Here is a 20,802-nt window from a genome sequence, read left to right on the forward strand (position 1 = left end):
CGCACACACAAACACGGGGCGCGGCGATAAAAACCACATGTATATCAGGCCGGAGTCACCTGTGTTTGTGAAGCACTCCATCACAAAAACCAGGGGGTTGGAGGATGACAAATGTGTGCCCAAAGAATCTGTGATTGGATCTGGGATTAAGGGGCTGCCGTGTCTCTGAGGGAAAACAGACAGGAGACAGACAGACGGAGAGAGGAAGAAAGAGATGGAAGGGAAGGAGAGGAGAGGGTGGCAGGGGGACAGTAAACGAGTGTCAGACTGCCCAGGCAGGAGACGGAGTGGCAGAGTGGGTGGGCTTTGACAGACACATCTCACACGGGCTGACAGCTCCGTCAATAGCCCCAGGATGGCCGCCCTGATTGACAGCTAGCAGGTGGCGCATGAATGGAGTTGTCAGGCCGACTGTCAGTCAAAGTCACATCGCCGTGGCTACGAGGCCCCGGCTGAACAGGCACACAGCTGCCCAAGGTGATCTCAGGGTGTGCAGGCGGACTTTTGGCACGGGAGGCTCACATCAAGGCTAAGATGACCAAACATGGCAGCAGCAGCACAAATAGCTGTGCGACTGGGCCCAGATATGTTCTGCACACACGTGGACCAAAAGCCAGAAAAGGATTGGGATGTGCTATCAATGAATCTCTGCAGTTTTTCCATTTCCTTGGTTCCCCTTAATTGAGCATTGTTCCAGCACGAGGGCATGAAGCAAAGGAGTTAATGGGCAATAATTATATGTGAGAGAGCCTTTCTCCCTGGAGTGGAATCCAGAACAAATGGAAGCTCCGATGTGCAACATTCTACTTCATTACATCTGCCGCGATTAAAGCCCGAACATCTGGCACCACATCCTGACAGATAGACAAGGCTTCTGGACTGGAAGGGAAAGGGAGCGATATTTACAAAAGTGTAACACGAGGTATTTACTGGATGAAAGAACAAGAGCTGTGGGCATCACGGTACAGTCTGCATCAGACAAGGGTTGGACTGACGGATGGAGACACAAGGAATGGTTTGGACACTGAATGAAGGGCACCAAACAGCCTCTCTTTACACTTTCACATCACAATGGACTTTATTATTATAGGCAGCTTCTTTGCTACAGATAAATACGTACTGTGGCTCTTCAAGTAAACACTGGAATGTACATCAAGGTTTGTTTATCTCAATCATCCTAACCCTTCGAGGTGAAGCTAAAACAATAATCACAACTGTCTGTATCAAGTCCCGCAGAGTGACGTCATGCCGATCTGCTCTCTCGCCGGCGCTCCATTATCCCCCACGATGCTCGGAGGCAATCGGGAGGCCCTCTGGGGCGTGTGAGAGCGGCGGAGCCGGCGGTCGGGGTAGAGGCTGTTGTCAAAAGGCTTACGGTGGACGCAGAGGACGTGCGTCTTCAGGTTGCCCTTCTGCGAGGCGCTGTAGGGGCAGAACCTGCACTGGAAGGGCTTCCGGCCTGGATCATGAGACGAGAGCAGACAGAAAAAAAAACCACTGGATCAGTTTGAGCATTTAACCTCTGCAGGGTTTAGAATGACACCTGGAGGATAAAAAAAGTGTCTTCAAAAGGAAGTCAATGAAAATCAACTCCAGCTCTGTGTCTGGTCAAAGCGTCACTGAATGTTTCACAGTTAAAGTTTCTCTTTATGAAAACATCAGTGAGCATGGGCACAAGGGTTGTAGATGAAGTATGGTTATAATTCTGGATACTGAAAATCTTTTCTGTCATTTTTATGTTGTTCTAAAGCAGATGTTGCAGGTGGGAGGTTACATTTGGACACTGAGCCTCTTAAATAAAAGAGAGGAAACACACACACACACACACACAGACTTAAGCTTCACTGTGGATCCAAACAAGTTCCTATTTTCATAAAAACTGTGACGCTGATGTTGCCTCATAAAAACAATTTACACTTTCTCACTAACACTAACACTTCATGGCTGACAGGTTTTCATAAAAAGGCCTGAAAGTTCTCCTTCATTGTAACACATTTCCTGCTCCACACAGCCACACACACACACACACACACACACACACATACACACACAGACAAATAAACACACACAAGTGTTGAGCTGAGGAATGACAGACGTCTGCAGCTGGGAGGCGAGGCATGCCAAAACTTCCTGCCTGTCCCTCTCTACAGCGCCCGCTCCATAACTCCACTACAAACACTGTGACGGAGCGCAGACTGTACCTTTAAGACACAAACAACCAAACACACAGCGCTAATAACTTCCAGAAGTTTATCTGACCTCAATAAAAATCATCAGACACCAAAGCCTGAAGGCGTTGCTCTGTTCACCTGTCTGCCTGACAGCCGAGCGTCCTCGTTCAGAGTTATTCTGAGATATTACCTCACACGCTGACTCCTCTCCGTCCAACACTTCACTGTGTCTCTGATTCATGCTTACAGTAAACCATTATGTGCTGACGTCATTTGACATCACTTCCCAAAAACTGAGAGCTGTCTCACCCTTTTCACCCCCCCACCCCCTCCCTCACCTCTTCCTCTCTGTTTGCTCCTCATCGGAGCCGAGACAGCTGCAGGCAGCCGAACGCTTGCCTCCACATCTACATAAAAAAGGTGTTTTTGGGGGGAAAAGTGGGAAAACTCACAGAAGGTGTGAGCAATAAAAGGTAATGCTCCATCTGCTGGTGTATAATAACCTGATGGCCGTAAAGGACACACGCCAACACTCACACACTCTGAGAGAGAAGGCCTGACACATCTGAATATCATCAGGATGGCACAGAGGGTGTGTGTGTGTGTGTGTGTGTGTGTGTGTGAGAGAGAGAGAGAGAGAGAGAGAGAGAGTGACTCTTATCCAGGGCGGGAGGTGGAGCTGTCTGAGAGGAACAATAGTAAAAGAAAGCTTTGTCAAAATCCAGATACCTGTCTCACCTCTCTTTCTCCAGCCTTCACTCACTGACAGAGCAACAACAGGAAACAGGTGGAGCACAATAAACACGAACATCTCTGATTCTCAGCATTTCTAAACTCACTTCCTGCTTTTGTTATACCTTTAAAAGTTGCTTTTAACATGTCCTCCAATCCTCCAGATTTGACACTTCCTGTGCGACTTCAGGTTTCAATCTTGTTAAATCTTGCACTCAGACGATGTGAACAATCCCGCAGCCTGTTACCAAATTCATAAAGTCCTTTAATAAAAAGCCAAGAGGTCTCACGTCAACATCAGTCGCTTGTTGCCCTGCTCGTCTCCCCCTCTCTGCCTCTATCACCTCTCCTCCTCCCCCCTCTCGTCTCCCTGGGTCTGCTGTTCATTCTTCCCTCCCACCAGAGGAGAGGGGAGGTCCAGGAGAGGGCAACCTCCAAATAAGTTCCATTAATCACAAGCCAGAGTCTAATGTAACTAATATTTTACAATTAGAGGAGACAGCAGCGGGCTCCGAGCCATCCATCTCTTCACCACATGATCCTCCATTCAGAGGCTGCGAGATTCTGACCAGACACACACAAACACACACACATAGCTGCACTCGTATACACGCACACAAGCACGGATGCACGACTACACAGGACGGTGCAGGAAATGAGAGGGGTGGGAAGAATGAGTGATTACTGACTTTGGCTCTGTATAAAACTGACATTGGGCTGAATTAAAGGACGATTCCACATTTTTTACATTTGAATATTGTGTAATTTTTTTTCCATCAATTCCTCGTTTTCTGACATTTTACTCATGAAAGTGAGCGCTGACATGTAGGAGCTCAAAGTCAGACAGAGCAGGAGGCACGGTGAGTTTAGTCTGATTATCTCCTTTATTTAGAGCTTAAACTGAAAGTGAGCACACCTGAAATAGTCATAATTATAATACCCCCGTTGAACAGGTAGCGTTTGTGCTAACAAGTATAGCACATATGCTAGGTCAAAGATGAACCAGGAAGTCAGTCAAACTGTGACAGATGTTTACAAGGGAAAGTTTGCTTCATTATTATATTGTTAACCTCATAACAATGTGACAGACAGTGTGTGTGTGTGTGTGTTTGTAATGTACTGCTGTGTGTGTCTTGTGTTGCAGTCTCGTAACTTGGTGATGTGACTTGTGACCTGCAAAGGGACTACACATGAGCATCAGCTTTAAGCTAACTCTGGAAAGATGTATTGAATGATAACATTTATGTTTTATATCGTACGTGATCTCTTTTAAAATAAATAAATGAATAAATACAATTATTCGGGATTTAACAAAGGTGCACTATCTTTGGTGTCTCAGATGTAAGACTGTTTGACCTTATGTGTGACCTCCTTTTTCGCAGAAACCGGAACCAAAAGATGTTTTTCAGAGCTGAATAAAGCAAAGAAAACAAGTTCATGTTTAAACAACAGAATACTGATGTTTGAACTCAGAGATCGATATCTGGTGAATAACCTGGTTTTTAACCACAGGTCTCATGCATCTCTGCATGCTCTCCTCCAGTCTGTTGCAGAGCTGCTGGGTGACGTTAGGCCGCTCCTGGAGCAGCTCGTCTTTGTTCGATGGCTTGTGACCGTCCGTCTTCCTCTTGATCACATTCAGGAGGTTTTAATGGGGGTCACATCTGGATTTGGGCGGCCATGACATGAAGAGAGAGATGCTGATTTAAGGAACATTTGGAGTGGGCTCTTCATTTTTTTCGGAGCTGTTAATCTCTCTGTAAAACCACAACCTGTCTGTTTTTTGGTTCTAATTTAACAAACAAAATATGACATTATTAATATTCAGGCAAAGCCAGATTAGCTGTTTTCCTGTTTCCAGTCTTCATGCTAAGCTAAGCTAACCTTCTCTTTGCTGGATCGTAAAAAAAGATAAGAATCCTCCCCTATTATGTTTGTTAGGTGAAAAACCTCTCGTCCCACCAGGCGTTATAAAAGCAGGACTGACAATGACGGGCTGTGTTGGAGCAGCTAGGCTAACTCTTCACACCTGGAAAGGCCCACATAAACCAGAGTTCACAGAGTGGCTTAAACTCGTGACACAGACTGCTGCCTTTGAGAACATGATCGCTCGGGTAAATTAGGTCAAACAAAACCAGACAAATATGGAAGGCCTTTAGGAGGTGTAACACATTAAAGAGGGGAGTAGTTAAAGAAGGAGTGGTATGTGTACATACAATAACAAGCGTGTAGAAGTACATATTGATGACCTCTTGGGGTGTAGTGTAGTGTTTTTATTTATTTTATTTCACTTACTTTTTTCTTTCTTATGGATTGTGAATCCTACATCAACTCAACAAGTCAAATATCAGTGAAAATATGAAGTGTATTTCACTTATTGATACATACACTTAATAATTTCTATTTTCACTGATATTTGACTTGTTTGTTGTGTTTCTCTTATTTGTATTTTTGGAGCTATCTGCCGCTATAAGGTTTTTTAATAAAGTTGTATCTTATCGTATCACCTCCGTAACGTTTGTATTTATGTTTTCGTATGTAGACAATATAAAATAAATAACAATTTAAATCACAAAAAAAGATATCAGAGCGGTTTCTTGTCATTTAACTGACGTCAGAATAGCATTAAAATAAAGTGACGACTGTGGAACTGAGAATTAAAAACCATAGCATTAAACTTAGAGTAATTTACATTTTCTTTATTCTCTAAACATATTTACTGATTCAAATTTAAGTTTTAAACTTTGATTGATGCAGAAAAAGTTATTTTATGAGGGGTTTTTTTTATCGCCAACTTTTACAATTTGAGAAATGTTTTTATGTATAAATGTTTTAAAGAAGCAACTCTTTTTATTTTCTCAAAAGTACAAACAATAATTTTTATCTTGCACTCAAACTTATTGACACTACAATTAAAAAATCCAAACACAACCTGAGTTTGATTGATTGGTTGAGTTATTCTGAACATGTTAATAAAATAAAATAGATTATTAACTTTACAAAAATAACAATACACATAAGAAAAGTAAAAAATATACAAGAATTTGTGCAGCAGAATTAAACACAAAGAGAACAGCACATTTATAACCTTTAACCTACCGAGTTTCATGGTTTATGTTTCATGAGGTTGTACATAGATATATGTTTGCACCTGCATGCATGTATTCCCCTGTGTGTGTGTGTGTGTGTGTGTGTGTGTGTGTGTGTGTGTGTGTGTGTGTGTGTGTGTGTGTGTGTGTGTCACAGGCTGAGATAATGACCATGATGACAGTGGCGGGGCCGACGGGGGCCAGAGGAGCTGAATGGTGACGGATGACACAGGGCTGAGCTCTGATGGCACACAGACAGTGAGTGATGACTGCACATCCTTCCCCGTGCTCCACCCTTCATTATCTCTATGGGGAGAAGCTCGGCACAAAGGCAGGCCGCGCTGCCCTCTCGCTGCCCTCAAACGACATCTGCTCATGGAGACAGCCGCACTACCGCTCCTCTTTCACCTCGCTGTCGCTCCATCTATCTCCATCTATGGTGATCTTCTTCTCGCTCCTTTTCTCTCCCCGTTTTCTCTCGCTCCCTGTCTCCCTCTCCGCGGAGGGTACGCAGAGGTCAAACAATGAGATAATGACTCACCCCTTTCAACCTTTCAAATCTGGGCCGTTTCTTTCTCTCCCTCCTCTGTTCATTCTTAATCCTTTCTTTATCAATCTTCTCATATTCACTCGTTCTCATGCGTCTGAGAGGCCTGATCTGATGTCACAGAGGAGGCTGCGGGTTTAGTTAACTAGTTAACTGGTTTAAAGTAATGTTAAGGTCCTACACGTGTTCTCAAACATAACTGTGCCTGTGAAATATGAAAGCATGCCGTGAAACCTGCAGAAACATTAAAGCTCCTGTGAGGAACTTTAGGATCTTGACGCCCCCTGTGGACAAAGTGGTACGCCTAATGTCTTTGTTGACCCTGTCCTGTTCATGCACAAGCATTCTGCAGTGAAGAAAATCCTCCTGCTGCCTTTTAACTGTGTCACTCACTGTGAATCGTTTCCACTGAAATTGTAAACAAAAGCACTTCCTGTCTGCGTGTTGATCTCCTCGCCTGACACTGACGCGGTGGCAGCCGTTACAGACATTAGAAATACTTAATCTTAAATCTTCTAATCTGCTTTTGCAGCTCATATTGAAGCTTCAGTATTAATTTCAACCTGTTTGATAACCAGTTAAAAACTCCTCACAGGAGCTTTTCCAACACCTGCCCTGTTTAAAGAGGTAAATGTCGCCATCTGGTGGTGGAGTCAGAGCAGTGCAGCCAGGAGAGTTTGTGTTTAAAACACAAGGGAGGGCTCAGTGAGACTAATGAGCATGCAGACAGGTTCAACCAGAGGTCACCATCTGGCCAATTACCACTGCTGGCACATTGGAGCCGACCTGAACTGTCATCACAAACACATCACTCCATGTCCAAACTGCCCGGCAATATGTCACCGTGCCACTCGACGTGCCGTACAGTATGGAGAGGATGGGGGCAACAGGAGACAGCCCCATGACAAAGCCACCTGGTCCGCTCTGCAGACAGGACAGGCTGCCCGGCCACCTGCGCGGCTCAGTTTTGGAGGACACTCAATGGACTCTCAATGTCAGGTACTCGTCTCAGTGTCCGGTTTGACTGACAGGTGTTTATTGTGTCTTTGACGTCTACTTCCTCAGGGAGAGGACAAAAATAAGGAGGATCAATTTGCTGCAAAAAAAGTAGAGGGGTGCTTGAAATAACTCCTGCAGCAGCACGTACGATAGATCAGATTGCTGTAAATTATAAGTTATAATTATGTTCATTCAAGGTCAGAGGGGTTCAATGCTGCCGATTGTTCAGTGATTTTTAAAGGAATTTTAAGCACGAGTTTTGCTCAAGTCAAAACTTTAATTCTTTAAACCATAAATCTAAATCTAAGCTTCTACACGTAATTCTTTCATTCACACGGTGTTTGATGCAATAAAAGCAGGAAAGGAACACGAGCAGAGTGGCGGCTGTGACAGGAGTTAAAGTGGAGGCTGCTTTTTGGGCGAATTATAACAACCATCTGTACGATCACACAGAAAACTACATGGTGCAGTTGGAATCATAAAGAAAGGGAACAGATGTTAATCCCTAATGGAGTTGACAGGCACTTTCCTGTCTTTCACATGAACATATTGAGTTTCTGAATAAGAAGGGGATCAGAGGGAAGGTGTATCATGTTGCACTCATAATACATGCATATCAAAGACCCCAGCTGTTGGATTCCCTCTCCTGAGAGACAGCATTATTAAATCTGCACTCAGCGAGCACATCACACCAGCACAAGAGCTTAAGCCACTCCATCAGTGGGCTCCATCAGCTCGGGCGATTTGTAACCTATCACACAAGGAGATTATATCATCCTTTAAAGTGTGGGGTAATCAGTGGCACACACCTGTGTCTTCTTTAGCTCCTTTTTGAGATCTCAGATAAGATCTGGCAAGAGAAAAAAGCTAAAGCGCTATAAGTATCAGGACAAGTGTAGTGTTTGTTATTGGCAGGGTTTATTCACACACTCACACTCGCTCTTCACACCTCTGCTGTTAGCTGCTGAGGGCTGAGAGGCTGACAGAAACTTTTATAGGATTTCAAAAGCAGCATCCTCGTGGCTGACAATGTCACACCAGTCAGCTGATTAAATATAGAACGAATTTAACTGGTTATAATGTTGTTAGGTTATCGTCTGCAGCCGGCTATCACAGTTAGTGACACAAAGAATCTAAGAGGAAATATCAAGATTTAAGAAACAGGAAGGACCATGTTCGTCCACTAGGTGGCAATAGATATCTTCACATCTGACGCAGCGCTGGTTAAAGCAGTGACAGATGCAGTTAACATACATGATACATAAGCTGATGCTCACCTGATGCAACATCCTTCTCCATGTCCCCCCCTCCGTTCAGACTGGCGCTGTGTGCGCCTGCAGGTGTGCCGCTCAGGCTCCCCTGAGGTCTGAGGAAGGAGAGCAGGCCGCCCTGCTGCTGGAGCTGATCGGCCTGACCTGGAGTCAGGTTCTCCAGGGAGGAGATGGGAGACTCAGCCACAGCTCGGCTCCAAGGCCCCGGCTCATCCTGCTTCTGGAAATCAGCTTTGGCTTGTCCCGGCTCCTCTGGAGGAGCGAGGATGTTGTTTTTCAGTATCTTCCACTTGGCAGCCTCGTCACTTTCATCTTCCCTCCCCGGCTCAGATGTCTCATATTCACCTTCAGCGTCGTGCCCTGTGGAGCCGGCATTCTGTGTGTTCATGTCTTCCTTTGTTCCCTGCACCAAAAGGTCACACTGGTAGGCAGGTTTCACACTGAGTTCAGCTGCGGTGTTGGAGTAACTTTGCAGCCGGCGGGTAATAGAGGAGGAGAGTCCGTTACTGAAGACTCCAGACATCTGCACTGATTGAGACATGACAGACTCCGGCCTGACTGACAGATCTAAAGGCTCATACTGGGACTTCCTGGTTTGAGCAGATGAAGCGCCGTCTCCTCCTGCATCTCTGTCAGAGATGTCGGGCTGCTTGTTGACGAGCAGGGCATTCTCACTGTGGCTCTCCAGACCGTGATATAGACCTGCAGCCGGGCTCCAGTCCTCCCTGGACCGCGGCCTGAGCTTGGGGTTGGGGTTTGGGCTGGAGCTGCTGCTGCTGGTGGGCTGCAGTGGAGAGGAGAGATCCCTGCCGGTTTGCCAGTGAGGGAAGTGGTAGCGATCCAGATGGAAGCCGAGGGAGGCCGTCTGTGCAGCGGTGAAGTCAGTGGAGAGCGGACACCTGTAGACTTTCTCACCTAACACAGACAATAACAGCACAAACATAATGCATCTGAATCAAATCAGGAAACTATGAGAGGCACAGTGAGCATTTTGTGGTGAGAAATGTCTGTACCAACAACTGTTGTCTGAACATGAAAAATGTTGCAATCCTGCACCAGGCTGAGTTGAATGATTTAAGCGCTGCCCTGCAGTAAATCAAGCTTGTAATCAGCTTTCAGCTCCAGTGATCCATCATTTTACAGTATGGACGCCACCACCATGTGCAATAAATACACCCAAAGATGTTAACAGCAAACTAGATTCTTCCAGAAATAATAAACAGTGAACATTTAAAGCAACTAGAACAAGGCAGATGTCGCAGAGAAGAACCTCGTTCCATCAAAAGCAGTAAGTGGGTTTCCCCGTCAGAATAACCAACATGTGAGCAGCTCTGATTAACCGCACCCTGGACTGAAGCTGAGTTTATTTCTGCTTCACACTTGAAAAATGGAGTGTTGGAACCATAATTCATAAAGTACAAAGTGTATTATTGCAAAGAATGACAAAGGGTAATTTTTCTCCCTTTAGCCGGTGAAAAATCTCCAGTGGAAACAGGATCTGATCCGCTCACCATAACTTTTAATTAAAGGTAATTTAAACCTCTCCGTCCCTCTGTTTACCTACAGTTTAATCCTCGTGGCGCATCTTCAGGGTTAAACACACTCCCTGTGAGCATTTTGAGTTAGTGATTGTCTGAGACCTCGGCCTGCGCTGTCTTTAAACAGCCCAGCTGTTTCGCTGCCATTCCAATTACAGTAAAAGTCATCCGACGCCATTAAGCCACAAATATTGGCAGTTTATTGCCCAACACTCTCCTGGCATTTGAAGGTCAGGTCATACATTATACTGTGTCTTTTAGGGATGCGTCTGGGATGGGGAGATAAACCCACCACCATTAATTTAATTCTATGCATATTGATGCCTTATTGTTCTTCTTTAATGGACTAATATCTGAGTTACAACAGTGATTCATCCCCGCCAGAGAAATATCAATTTCATACACCTCGAGGTCTGACCCTGAGCTAATTCTCCGAGGTAAATCTGAATCTAATGATCTGTGCTTGTTACTTTACTTTGCCTCAAACTTTAATAGAAGCGGCACCTCTGCGAGCTGACTGGCTGTTAAAGGAAGTTTTTTTTACTATTTCAGTCGTACAAACCGTAAAATAACAGCCGCATGTTAATGAAATAGAGCTGAACCTCATAAAACGCGAAAAAATCACTGCTGAAATGGCAAATTCGTGTCCTTGATCAGAAGACGTCCCTCCTGTGTGTGTGTTTCAAGTGTGTTTGATTTAATGTCGGCGTGCTTTAAACGTATGTGGCGACGTGCGTGGGCGTGCGAGAGCGGGAAAGAGCCTTCAACAGGGCCACACCCTCGTCTCCAGTAACAGACTAAAAAATCCAAACAGCTTAATGGAACTCCGTCAGACACGCTGTAGATCTCAATTATTCTGCGGCTTAAATTACGATGACATTAGCTCCAAATGCAGACAACACATACATCTGACCTCATCTCTCAGCGTGGACCTTCCTAAACCCATTTGCCAGCCTACATGAGAGCAGTAAAACAACACAAAGACTGAAGACTGTGCCTTTTTCTCCTCCTTTGGACGGGTGCCATCTTTGTGATTGCCTGGTTCATGCTAACTTAATCAGTTTAAGATTTACTTACACTGCCGAGGCTCACATTATGTGAGGGGAGTAATTTTAGAGCTTAGATTTATCAACCAAAACTCCAATTACTGCATCATTACAAACCCCAGCCTCTCTCACCTAACACAGAGCATCTAATGAAGTGATGCGTACGAGTTATCCGCCCTTACTGGATGTGCGAGGCGGAGGAAAGAGGTAAATAAATAAATAAGTGCCTCAAGTGAGCCGTGTGTGTGTGTGTGTGTGTGTGTGTGTGTGTGTGTGCGTTTGTGGAAAGCATGCAGCTGGGCCTGGACAAGTGATTCATTTCATATGGAAATAGGCTTTAAGATTTACACCCATACATCACCGTCAATGCAATCACAGGCTCACATACTATGCTTACACAGGCAGTTATATTGTAGGTATCAAAGTCTATATAGTGAGCAGCTTTGGATCTTTGTGTGTTTGTAATCAAGCACCTGAAATGCAGAGCAGAGATACATGCAGGCTGCTTTGGTTTAAGATGAAACAGAGCTCGAGAGAGAGAGTCACACACAAGACTGGTGAGAAAAACAGGGGCACCAGATGTTCTTTGATGTTTATAATAGCATATATTATTAATATTAATTAGACCACATAGTCAATGACGCATTTGGGACGTTTCCAAGTCAATTAAGCCAAATGGCATTCAGGAGACGGTGGAACAATATTTCAAGGCAGGTGTTCAGAACTCCCTGGGTAAATCTTTTTATCTGCATGCTAGGAAAACAAGCATTTTGAGCTTAATTTGAGCCTCATATCTGCAATAATAATTAAAAAGAGGATTAAAAGACAGAAGTGAGAGGGAGACGGAAAAGCCAACAGGTAATCAGTGTAGACAAACCCGTCAGGCTGACTCTGATCTCTGCAAAAGAGCTGAATTTGTTAAGCCCGAGTTAGATAAGGACCCGTTTATTTCAAAGATGCTTTTACTGTCAGCGATCACAAAGAAGAGACGGATGCAAAGTGATACTCTGAGCGCGGCGGCTTTATCTGTGTTTCTGGGTAAACCTCGGCTCATGTTTCCATCCACAGTTTACATCACGTCAGCCTCTCTGCTGCTTACAGTAAAAGAAGAGTAAAAGCAGGGACAAACACACATGTGGGGACAACATCATTACATGGTGTCTGCTCGGTGACCTTGAGGTTAAGAGTACTGAATGGGACTAATTAATAACTGTCAGAGCATTTTATGTTTGTTAGGCATGTTTTTTAGTGTGAGCAGAGCCGATGTAGGTCAGAGGCCCGCAGCATGCACCCTTCATTAGTTTATCATTTTAAGCAGAGTCGTTAGTCTTAATCTCAGATTATAATTAAAGTCAGAGTGCATCTTTAAATCTCTCCTGATGAGATATTGAGGGGAGACGTTCCTAACGCACGCCTGCTATTGAAATCAGAGAGTGATTTCTAATCTAAGACGCTGCTTTTTGTGGTCAAAGTCTAAATCCAGAGAGGAGTCGTCTCCCTCTCTGACAGCCATGACTGTACTATATTTGCTATCCATATTGAGAACATCAATAACTTCATGACCACCATAGGCTGACTATGAATAATGCAGCCAGTAATTCTGGACTAATCAATGTTCCTCAAGCTGAACATCTGGCAGTGGTAATTCTTCCCCAGCATCTCCGCTCTCCTGAATTAGAAAACACTCGCTCTCCCTTCCTCCTCGTCCGACCATCCACGCAGACAGACTTGATCAGTTACAACCCCCCACCTCCGAAAAAACTTATCCCTGTTATTAAACCCTCATCAAGTGGTGCGTGTTCTCCATATGTGTAGGATTTACCTATCTGTCCCGCAGCAGACCTGTGTGTTGAGCCAGGGCCAGCAGCGTGTGATTGTGTTAATTAATCTGTCATTGTGAGCGCGGGGAGCAGCTGCAGAGGTCTCTGGGATATATTGTCAGAGCTAAACAATGCGGTGCTAAGCCCCCAGAGTGAGTCTACCATTACACAAGCCTAAGAACAGAGAGGAGAGGAGGAGAGGGGGGGAGCAAGCCTGCCGGATCCATCATTGACTAAAGCAATGACGCCTGACCTTTACAATGAATTAGTTTCCATGCTTAATATTGACTGAAATTAGAGTCTGATACTGAATGTACCATCCCAGAACTGTGTGCTCTCAAATCCTCAGCTAGCCAGCGATCATAAATGTTTCTGGAAGTGACGGCGTATGGTCTCGGCGATAGGGGAGAGAGGGAAAGTAAAAACAATAGCGCTTGAATATGTTTCTTAAAGAGCAACCAGAGAGGGATTTGGCCATAAACTGCCAGAATTTACATGTAAATATGCAGATAGCAGTATGTGTGTACAATATGGGAACAAAACATGTAATGAGATTAGACCTGATCCATTTATCTCTGCTATACGGCCAACATTAAGAGGATGCTGGATCCAGCCCCACTAGAGCGCATCAGACATAACAGCAGTCCTCATACGCAGAATAATCGCAAGCTTTGAGCAAACATAACAAAAGTTAGTTTATTTTTCTTCTCTCACAAATGCAGTTAAAGCAGTCATTTAGGCCCATGATAACATGTTAGCAGGACGCCATGACAAGAAAGGCATTTACCCAGAGAGCCGAATCATCCGAATCACCAGGTGGAACAGAAGACTATCAATAAAAATACCAGGTGGTAGATCAAATCATAAAAATCACTGGGTGGTATATATCAAATCATTAAAAACACCAGATGGCATGCATTAACATCTTGTGCCCCCGTAGGCAAGGGGTGGGGATGTGACGGATAAAAAATAGAGGGTACTAATTATCCCTGCTTTCAACATGATGCCATTATCTTTAAAAGGAAGACAAAGTCCTGCTGGATGACAGTAATATCTGTGCTGGTGTTACTGACCCTGTGCTTCGTGTCCACCTACGTTTAATGGGAAGAAAGACGAGGCCACAGCTGTCACTTAGTTATTATCATTTCTGAAACGTAGAGGAGATTATGAGGCGCAGAACCGTGCTTCTTTGTTGGGATATTTCAGGATACCCGGACAGACCTCAGATCAATCCTCGGATTAGAAACGTAATCGTGCAATAAAAACATGACAGAATATTTAAGAGCCATCTTCGAGACGTTACTTCATTAAAGCTGGGGTCAAATTAGCCCACAGGGTAACATCTCCTGTCTGATACTTTACTGTTGATTAAACGCAAAATGCTCCAAAACTGATTTAAAATATCGACCTCGAAATATTCTGACTTTTACATCATAAACTACGGTGGCCGAGAGGTTTCGAATGAACTCCATATCCGAAACGCTTTGCAAATTTAAAAAACACAAGTGTTACAGCTGCAAAGGAAGTGGGTGAAAACATGTGAGAGAGAAGCAGCCGCCTGTGTGAAAGGTAAGTGAAACCTTTGCTGGATGATTATTATCAATCATGATTACTATCACTGTGTATTTGTTAGTGCGCAATGTTGTTCAATGTCATTATATTTTCATATCTATAGGTTACTCTTCCATATAATGATAGGCCAACATTGTGCACTTGTAACAAATAAACAGTGATAGTAGTAATGATTGATAATAATCATCATTGTCTGCTTAACATTGTCTTGTATGTATTGTTGCTTATATGTCCTCCTTTGCATGATGCTGCCTTACTGTCCCAAGCTTTTTTAGCCTGTTCACGTTTTTCCTTTCCTCTTCTGTGTTTATATGTTGTGTGTTTAATTTGTTGTTTTAATGGTCGAGCCCGCCTCCTCCATGTTAACGGATGGGACATGAGTCAAACTATAAAATCAAAATACATGCCAAATAAATTTTTCTCAAACATGGTTTCTGTCATTATAGTTAGTTCTTATCATGCTGATTTATGTCCAAGTGTTCATTTTTCTGACAAGTTTATTTTTAATTAGTTATTTGATGATTGACAGCTCTTTTGACAAATTCGGCTCCTGCAGCCGATCAGTTGCGGGTGAGCAGAGCGGAGGATGATCCTTGAGTAGAAACAAAACTAAAGCAATCACTGCAGTCATTGAAGTTTCCATACCTGTGAACGTTAACCTCAGACCGACACAAGAAGCTGTTCTGCTGTTAAACACGCCGGCGTGCGGGATCCTTGCTGTGTTTTCGGTAAGTTAAGTGTGTGTTTGGGTTAGCGGAAGTGGCTACGGCCGCTTCACTCGCCGATCTCTACTGCGCAGACTCTGGCTCCAAATGGGAAATGGTAAATGGACTGTACTTGTATAGCGCTTTTCTAGTCTTTGCGACCGCTCAAAGCTGCTTTTACACTACATATCACATTCACCCATTCACACACTGATGGCAGAGGCGGCTACGTAAAGTGCCCAACTGTCAATCAGATATCGCATTCATACCCGTTGGCTATGCCACCGGGAGCAATTTTGACATGTAGCCTGAGGGAACTGGGGATTGAACCTCCGACCTTCTGATTGAAAGACGACCGACTCTACCACTGAGCCACAAATGATGTCTCCATCACAAGATGGCAGCGCCTATCACAGGGGCTACTTTGGCATCAATGTCGTACAAAGGGAGCAGATGGAGACGCGTCGTCCATCTTTATATACAGTCATTAGAATAAACCAATAAATAAAAATATGAAATGTATCAGGTTGTGCATCAACAGTCCAGAGACACTATTCTTTGTGGCTTTTGCACAATAAGCAAAGCTTTTCTGATATGGATTCGGTTCGAAACCTTTCGGCCACCAAAATAAACACTTGATCTTTCTTTTCAATACACAACATGTAGGTGTCAATCATTAGACCTGATGACATCATCAGGGTTATTTAGTTCAAACCTTTGAAAGCTCCCTCAAGAGACTTTATTCAGCTATCTCCTCGGGCTGAATGTGACTTCATAAAGCAGCTAAACTGATAAAGTTGCGACATCATGGTGGATCATGGAACATATTGGACCTCCTCTGACGCGACTCTCTGTCTATACGGCTCTGGATATTTTGCTTGGGGAGTAGGCGGGGCTGCTCCTCCGCTGCTCCTCCGATGTCCTCACCTATGTCCGGAGCGCGCACCTGCTTTCAAACATGTTGTCATCGGCCTCATAAGGACAATCCTTGTAACACATTCACCACAAAAGCTCAGATGTACATGATGATAACTATAACTTCTATCTGTTATTACCGTATGACTTTATCATGATCATACCTATATTGTGTTGTATATAATAATAATTACTTTATGCTTCTGTAATATAGTTTGTTTTCAACATTATTGCCTGTTTGCTGAGCGATGTGTCAGTCAGAGTAGTTCTGTTCTTATTGGCTATGATGTGTAGTTCTTTAAGAACACTTAATGCACTTTAATATTTGAATGTGAGGTGTCAAATGTATTAAGACTGAGAGGCTGGTTTAGCTCAGTGTGTAGAGCAGCCGCCCTCGATTGTCGACTGTTGCCCTCGACTGTTAAACACAGGTCATCCCTCACTCTCTTCTACCCATATTTCCTGTTTCTCTTCAGCTGTCCTCTCCATAAAGGCAAAATGGCCCCAAAAATAAAAGGTATTATGTTTTGCTGCATTTTAGTTCCTGATTTTAGGAGAGATGTCTTTCTTGTTTAATAGTTTTAACTTCATAAAAAGAACACCCTAACTAAATTACCTGCAGCAGGAGAGGAAGACTTTGGTCGAGGGTCGAGAGCGCTCCCAGAGAGGGAGCTCCCCGTCTCTGTGCTGATCTCTGCTGGCCCAGGATGAGTCACACTTCCAGGGCTGCCGGGTCTGCTGACAGTGTCTGGGTTACCAAGACACACTTTCCCCTCGTCCACAGGAAGACGTCTCTCAGGCAGGTAGGACGAGCGCTGCTGCTGCTGCTGCTGCTGCTGCTGCTCTTTGGGGCTGAATATCTGCTGATCAACAGGCAGACCGGGTGTAATGATCTGCCAGCCTGGATAGCTGCTGTTGTTGAGAGCTTCTCTGTTAGACATGACTTTCTGCAGGTAGTCCATGCTCGTGGAGCTCATTCCAGGGTGGACATGATTTAAACCCAGCAATGCAGAGCTCTCTGCTTCTGTCAGAGGACCTGGACCTGAGGAAATCATCCTCCCTAACATCTCCCTGACCTTCATGTCGAGGCCGGCCGTGGCAAACATCTGGTTATAATCTTGATGGTCGGCCATCTCAGCGGTGAGGAACCGGTTGTGAATGCGGGAGATGTACTGCGAGTAGAGGTTGCTCTGATGATCATGTGTGAGGTTGCTCATGTTGACAGAGGGGTCGTGCTCTGCAGGGATGTTACGCTTTGCAGCCAGCTTGTTGAGGTGGACCTTCATGTGGTTCTTGAGGAACCAGGGCTCTTTGAATCGACGGCCGCAGATCTGACAGCAGTGCTCGAACGAGTCCTTGTGTTTCCTCATGTGACCCTTCAGGAACCAGGCCTGGCTGAAGGTCTGCCCGCACACCTCGCACGGGAACTCACCCACCGGCTTCCTCTTGTCCCCGGCTGCAACGGCAGGTTTCTGCCCTGAGGCTGAATCAGCAGTGATGTGTGTCGTCTCAACGTGGCCGATCAGCTCCTCCTCCTGTGAGGCAGCAAACTCACACAAGGTGCATTTATAGGGTTTGTGGAGGATCCTGATGTGGCGCTCCAGCTCCTGCTGCTTCCTGAACTTCCCCTTACAGAAGGAGCAGCGGTAGCCGTTGGGTTGGGGCGGGACGGGGTCGTCAGGGATGGTGGTCGCTGTAGGAGACGTGGACGTGTGCGGCTGGCTCTCTGCAGCTCCAGAGAGGGTTAAAAACTGGGGCTGTGAGGGGACCGTCTGGGACAGCTGGAGTTGGTTTATATTGGATGTTTGCTGTTGGGTAACATGACCACCTCGTGTCTGCCTGTCCCGCAGTATCGCCCTCTCCTCAAGCTCGTGAAGCAGCCTATTCTCCTCCCTAACTCTCCCTCGGCCTTTACCCAGAATGCCTTGCTTGTGAGTGCGGAGGTGTATCTTCAGGTTGCCCTTCTGTGCGGCCCTGTGGTCGCAGTACGGGCACTTGAAGGGCTTCTCGCCCGTGTGTGTGCGCATGTGCAGGGACAGGATGCTGTTGAAGCGGAAACGCTTCCCACACAGCGGGCAGGGGTACTTCCTGTTCTTGCGGTTGTCGTCCTGGACGGAGTTTACCTGGGAGACGAGGCTTTGATTGGTGACTCTTAAGAACTGCGAAAGCTCTGCTCTCCCGTTCATACTGCTTAGAATCCTTGCATCCATTATTTGATTGGCCAGAAGCGCCATCTGGCTCCTAATTGGGTGGGTGGAGGGGGTAATGAAGCTGTCCTTTCAGGGCCTGGCTGATGTTACAGTATGGTGGTCAGGGTGAGCAGTGAACTGTGTGCTGACTGTTTGCACTTATTCAGTAGAAACAGGATGTGGATTCATGCTGTTCACATGAAATGTCTGTTTGTTGTTGCTCCGACCTACAAAGGAAACAAAAAAATACATTAAGTTCATTCAAATTCTGCCGACACAAAGAAATTATTCAGACACACAAACTTCCTGAATGTCTGAGAACAGTTCAGTAAAGTGTGTGTGCTTCTGAGCTGTCATTTAAGTAAATCTGTACTTCTGCAGCTGCTGTATGATGCCAGTAATGCACCACAAATAGGTCAGGAAACAGAGCAGAGCAGGTTCTGACTCTCCTCATCCTGTGTTAAGTATACATGTGGTTTCACATTATTGTTGGAGACTGTAAAAACGCTGATTAAGTCTAAACCACAAAGGCTTCCTCAACAAATATCTCATCTTTACTAAGGTGAAAATCTTTGTCTTGATCTCATTTTGTTCTGACACGCAAACTAAAGCAGCACAAACATCAAAGGCCGTCTGCTTCCACTCGGCCTTCCTTTGCATTTCACAAATGTAAAAAAAAAGATTAAAGTAAAAGAGTTGAGCTTTTTTATCAGGTCTGATGCATATTTGAATAAAACCTTTACCTGAATAATTATGTCACAGGAGCACTAAGGGAAATAAACAACTTGATGATGCAAAAATGCAAAGCAAAGTTGAAGAGAGAATATCCGAACAGAAAGCTGAAATATGCCTCACTTCTCCCCGGCCCAGCTTCCCTTTCTTTCATTGAACTGTAGCAGCAAAACAAAGCTTCAAATTCACATGCTGCTACAATGGTAGAGGTCACATAAGCAGCCCTGCACGGCTCTGCTGCAGCACCAAAGGGCACAGAACAAAGCCTGCACTGTCCACGCTGAATTAACACAGGCTTACATCATCCTGGACTGCAACCTCAGTCAGTCATGAAAATGATGTACACAAACCCACACAGATAAAGAGCTGGCAGCAGAGTCTGCTCTGAGCCCAGATCAGAAATCAATGTAACCATATGGTGCCAACCTAATCACATCTGACGGGAAAAAGTGAGTAAATTAAACCCTGATGTCGAAGACGCACCTCATATTCCTTAACCTGGCGTTCTTTAGCAGTCAGGTGACAGGGAGGGGGGAGATGTTTCCTCTGCTTCACATCCACTCTGAAGGTTTACGGTCATTTGGACTATTATTGCACCTCTCTCTATAAATGCTATCGCTGTGGTGTAGCCTTGGCTGTAACATTGTTAGTGTCTATTCTGAAGGCTGTTCCCGATCAATAAGAATTGATCACACTCACACACTTCAAACAGCCTCTGCAGCGTCTTGTGAAGTAACATTGTCTCACACATAACTGCATTTTATTATGTTTCTAACCAGTTTGAACATTTAGCTAGCTTAGCATTATAAGAGAGGCATTTAAGAAGACACTATATACACCGACCAGCCATAACATTATGACCACCTGCATATTGTGTAGTTCCCCTTTTGCCACTAAAACAGCCCTGACCCGTCGAGGCATGGACTCCACTAGACCTCTGAAGGTGTGCTGAGGTATCTGCCTCCAAGACATGAGCAGCAGAACCTTTAAGTGCTGTAAACTGCGAGGTGGGGCCTCAATGGATCGGACTTGTTTGTCCAGCACATCCCACAGACGCTCGATTGGACTGATGACAGAGGCCACTGCCATCAGGGAATACTGTTCCCATGAAGGAGTGGACTTGGTCTGCAGCAATGTTTAGGTAGGTGGTACGTGTCAAAGTAACATCCACATGAACAGCAGGACCCAAGGTTTCCCAGCAGAACATCGCCCAAAGCATCACACTGCCTCCGCCGGCTCGTCTTCTTCCCATAATGCATCCTGGTGCCATGCCTTCCCCAGGTAAGAGACACACACGCACCCGGCCATCCACATGATGTAAGAGAAAACGTGATTCATCAGACCAGGCCGCCTCCTTCCATCGCTCCGTGGTCCAGTTCTGATGCTCACGTGTCCACTGTAGGAGCTTTCAGTGGTGGACAGGGGTCAGCATGGGCACCCTGACCGGTCTGCAGCTACACAGCGTCATACACAACAA

The 20,802-nt window shown here is 45.0% G+C and overlaps 1 protein-coding gene across 1 annotated transcript; it reads right to left on the reverse strand.

Annotated features, from left to right (window-relative positions):
* Positions 1–1,082: 1,082 nt before the first annotated feature.
* Positions 1,083–20,414, reverse strand: LOC138613378 (zinc finger protein 219-like). The gene is made up of 4 exons (XM_069687041.1): positions 20,235–20,414; positions 17,021–18,680; positions 8,816–9,724; positions 1,083–1,459 (listed from the first exon to the last, which is right to left on the reverse strand). Exons 1-4 carry the CDS (start codon positions 20,412–20,414, stop codon positions 1,224–1,226), a joined length of 2,985 nt encoding a protein of 994 aa, XP_069543142.1. The 3' UTR covers positions 1,083–1,223.
* Between the last annotated feature and the right edge of the window lie 388 nt (positions 20,415–20,802).

This window comes from Semicossyphus pulcher, unplaced genomic scaffold, assembly GCF_022749685.1.
Source record: "Semicossyphus pulcher isolate SPU_LCO1_2020_fin unplaced genomic scaffold, fSemPul1.0.p SCAF_8, whole genome shotgun sequence".
Taxonomy (NCBI): domain Eukaryota; kingdom Metazoa; phylum Chordata; class Actinopteri; order Labriformes; family Labridae; genus Semicossyphus; species Semicossyphus pulcher.

Coding starts and splice junctions, on each gene's coding strand:
- LOC138613378 (XM_069687041.1), bottom strand. CDS start 20,414: ATGGCAGTGGCCTCTGTCATCAGTCCAATCGAGCGTCTGTGGGATGTG. Junction 18,681..20,234: donor TGGAGTCCATGCCTCGACGG/GTCAGGGCTGTT, acceptor AGGCCCTGAAAG/GACAGCTTCATTACCCCCTC. Junction 9,725..17,020: donor GTCTTCCTCTCCTGCTGCAG/GTAATTTAGTTA, acceptor TGTCTGTGTTAG/GTGAGAAAGTCTACAGGTGT.